This window comes from Priapulus caudatus, unplaced genomic scaffold (assembly GCF_000485595.1).
Source record: "Priapulus caudatus unplaced genomic scaffold, Priapulus_caudatus-5.0.1 Scaffold237, whole genome shotgun sequence".
Lineage (NCBI taxonomy): Eukaryota > Metazoa > Priapulida > Priapulimorpha > Priapulimorphida > Priapulidae > Priapulus > Priapulus caudatus.
Window position 1 is genome coordinate 136,439 of NW_014577298.1, and position 4,145 is coordinate 140,583.

A 4,145-nucleotide genomic window follows, 5' to 3' on the forward strand; every position below is an offset into this window, starting at 1 on the left:
ATACTTGTCTGTATAAACATAATAACAGGAGTGAATATAATAATAGTATAGATCGTATATATTGTATCTGATTTTTTCGAGATATAAGCTATATTTATTATTATTATTCACCTCTAATTAATAATTGTGATTATATTAGTATATTATGTATATATATATAACCTATTCAGAACCTTACCCCAGTTTTTTTTATTGATGCAATGAGACGACATTGCATGTGTCTCCTATAGCACTTTGTTTATTGTCAGTAATAACCACTAACAAGGAAATCAACAACCAGCTGCTACATGCTGGCAGTTTGTAGGTACGTGCGAACTAACAAACCTATAATAAAAAACCGTTAGGATATGTTCGGTTTTCCGTTCCCCTCACGGCATTTGGTAGTAGAGATAGAGGTTATATATACTGGGTTACAATCTTCTCACGCATATTTCATTCGTGCATCCGGTATTAGGGGCGTGAATTTGCGTTTGTGTTTGTGTGCACTGCGATATAATAGCGATTGGAATTAGCACATATACTGTCGCAGTGGGACGTTACCTATGTTTCCGTAGGCTCGGCCCTGGCTTGCCTGGTCCTTGAGAGCCTGAGCGATGCGCAGGTGGGCACTGTGTAGCTTCAAGGCTGGTTCGTACTGACCTAGCAGCTGGAAGATGATGCCTACACGAACGAAGAACACGCAGGATGAGATGCAAACTCTGCACTGTGAGATATATAGAATGTGTGCGCGTGTGTGTGCATACACGCGTGCGTACACGCGTGCGAGCATGCGTGCACACATGAGTGTGTGTGCATGTATGTATGAGTGCATGTCTGTATGAGTGTGTGCATGTATGTATGGTAGTGAGTTGCATGTCTGTATAGGTGTGTGCATGTATGTATAAAATAAATGCGTGCGTGTGTATGTCCGTGTAATGTGTAAGTGGCGTGCGCGCGTGGTGCGCGTGTGTGGTGTATGTATGTATAAATTCGTACGTGGTGCGTGCAGGCATATGTGCATACATGCGTGTGTATACATGTATGTGTGAGTGCATGCGTGTGTGGTGTATGTATGTAATAAATGCGTGCGTTGTGTGCGGGGCGGTCATGTCGCATCACATGCGTGTGTATATCATGTACGTATAAAAATCGTACCGTGGTGCGCTGCAGCGTATGTGCATACATGCGTGTGTATTACACTGTTATGCGCAAGTGGCATGCGTGTGTGTGTATGTATGATAAATGCGTGCGTGTGTGCGGGCGTATGTGCATACATGCGTGTGTATACATGTATGTGTGAGTGCATGCGCGTGTGGTGTATGTATGTATAAATGCGTGCGTGGTGCGGCGCGTCATGTGCACTACATGCGCGTGTGTCCATGTATGTGTGAGTACATGCGCGTGTGTGTAATGATGATATAAATGCGTGCGTGTGTGCGGGCATACTGGCATACCATGGCCCGCGTGTATACATGTATGCGCACGTGCATGCGTGTGTGTGGTCTGTATGTTATACAATGCGTGCGTGTGTGCCGGGTGTATGTGCATACATGCGCGCGTGTGTCCATGTACAGTGTCCATGTAATGTGCGTACATGCCGTGTGCGTTTGTATGTCTGTATGGGTGCGTCGTATACATGCGGCGTGCGTGGCCTGCGTACATGTATGCTATACCATGCGTGCGTGGCGGCGTGTTGTGTGTGTTTGTGTTTGCCATACATGCGTCGCTGCGTGCGTGGTGCGTGCGTGCGTGCTGGTGCTCGTGAGTGCTTACATACGTGTGTATATCAGCAAACGTGGGGTGGCCGCGCCCTCGCGCAGGGTCCTGCGGCCCCGACCCCGGCCCGCGCCCCCATACGCTCCGACCACCCCCCCCTCGCCGTCGGGCTCGCGCGTCATACCTAGGTGGAGAGCTCTTCTCAGCCACCTGTCCCTTCGTGGTCCAGTGCAGTGTCGCAGCTGTCTTCTCATGCACGTCCGCTGGCCTGTTGTAGTCGCCCATGCAGCGGAAGCGTGTGCCAGAGCCCCGCGTACGCACGTGCCTCCAGCCCGTCCGGTCCACCGACCTCCACCGCCACCTTCAGTCAAGGAAAAAATATTTTTATAAATACTGTAAAGACGTACTTAACAACTTGACTAGTTTCCCTAATTGACCACGATCTCTTACATCACACGCACACACGCCGCCGCGGCCACACACACACACACACACACACCGGCACACGCAACGCACACGAAACAGCACACACGCGCACGCACGCACGCAACCCACGCACACGTAACGCGTAGCACACGCCGTACGGAAACAGCGCGCACAAACACACATCCCCACACACACGCACGCTCACGCGGCACTACGCGCACGCGCACCGCACGCGCAGCGCACACAACACACACACACACACCACACACACACACACACAGCCTTCCCACATACACATACACACGCACGCCCGCACGCACGCACGCACGCACGCACAGGACCACGCGCAACGGCGCACCGCATCCGCGCACTGGCACGCACACACACACAGCCACACACACACACACACACACACCACACACACACGGCATCACAACACATCCTTCACACACACACACACACACACGACACACATCTTCCCACACACGACACACACACACCCACATAAGCACACAGCACACACACACAGGCAGTCACACACATCACACACACACACACACACACACACATCCCCCTACACACGTACCTTGAGCACGTTATTGTGGAACGTGATCGCCTGATCGAAGTTGCGTCGGTAGTGGTGCGCGCTGCCAAGATTACTGTACGCTCTCGCTTCCTCCATGCGATTCCTCATCTCCGTCGCAATCTTCAGGTGCTCCTTATGACACTCCACCGCCGAATCGAAGTCCGCCATCGCCAGATAAACGGCACCGACGTTTCCAATCTCTCGCGCCTCCGCGAGTTGGTCACCCCGCTGTCGCACGAGCACGACACACTGCTTGTGGCTGGCGAGTGCATTCGGGTAGTCTCCGACGGCTGTGTACACATGCCCGAGGCTTGCAAGCGCCTGCGAGGCTGCATCCCGTGCCTGTAGTTTCATCGCTAGCACTAGCTGGAAGCGGTGGTGGTTGAGTGCGAGTGTGTACGCTCCCGCGTAGAAATGCGCCGAGCCGAGGTTCCCGTGCACGCGACACTCTCCGGCGTGGTCGCCCAGCGAACGCGCCGCCGTCAAATCCTGCTGCATGTACGCGATGGCGCGCGTCACGTTGCCTAGCAACCAGTAGGCGCTGCTGAGGGCTGATAGGACGGATCCGCGCAGTTTGAGGCTGCATGTGCCGACGCGGAGTGCCGATTCCAGGACGACGGCGGCGGCGGGGTGGGCGCCGACGGACAGCAGCCCCTGGCCGACGACAGACGTGACGACGAACGGACTTTTGTCGAGTTTCATCTTCTGTAGTTGATGGTAGACGGGCTCGAACGTCTCTGCGTGCGCGGGGGAGAAACAGGCATTGACGGTCGGGGACAGTCTACGTGCTGCTGTTTTTTTACGTGATTCGGTAGCGATTTACGTTTTAATGGTTATAATTATAATTTTATATTTAATTCGGTACAGATATACGTTTATTAATACGCGTATATTATACGATTTTTAATTACATTGTGGAATAGCAAGTATAAGATTGTGGCTCTATGGGTTACATTTACATTGCTTACACAAAGAAACATAAAGTCTGTCATCTCTATGTACATATACATTGTAGACATTATGACATGGATTGACTCTATATGGGACATACATCTACACTGTAGTGGCACCTCCGAGCTTTCCCGCTACGGTATTCTCTGCTTCTTATACATACCTTTGAGAGGAGACTTGAGCGCCGTCTCCACCAGTCCTGCCAGCAGCTGTATGCTCTTCACATCCTGGGCCAGCCCCGATGCAAACGCCGCCAAGGCATCGTAGTAACGACTGAGGCACTGCAGTGCTACCCCCTGGCGGTAGTATGCCTGCAAATAAGGGAAGAGGTACGTGTGAATGCACGGAACAGCGAGTGATGCGATGTTTGCTGTGAAACGAATGTGAAATATTTTTAAGTTGATCATAGATGATCCATTGTGGAAAACCGGTCTATTGGATAATAATGGAAGAACACATACGCATTATCTACATCTATATACATATA

General features: G+C 51.4%; 1 protein-coding gene across 1 annotated transcript in view; it reads right to left on the minus strand.

The window, feature by feature from the left end:
• Window positions 1-4,145, minus strand: part of LOC106807843 (tetratricopeptide repeat protein 28-like) — a 33,753-nt gene that overhangs the window by 13,573 nt on the left and 16,035 nt on the right. Inside the window, 5 exon segments of the mRNA XM_014810311.1 lie at window positions 541-660; window positions 1,880-1,911; window positions 1,998-2,056; window positions 2,708-3,444; window positions 3,822-3,969. Coding sequence (XP_014665797.1) covers window positions 541-660; window positions 1,880-1,911; window positions 1,998-2,056; window positions 2,708-3,444; window positions 3,822-3,969 — 1,096 coding nt within the window.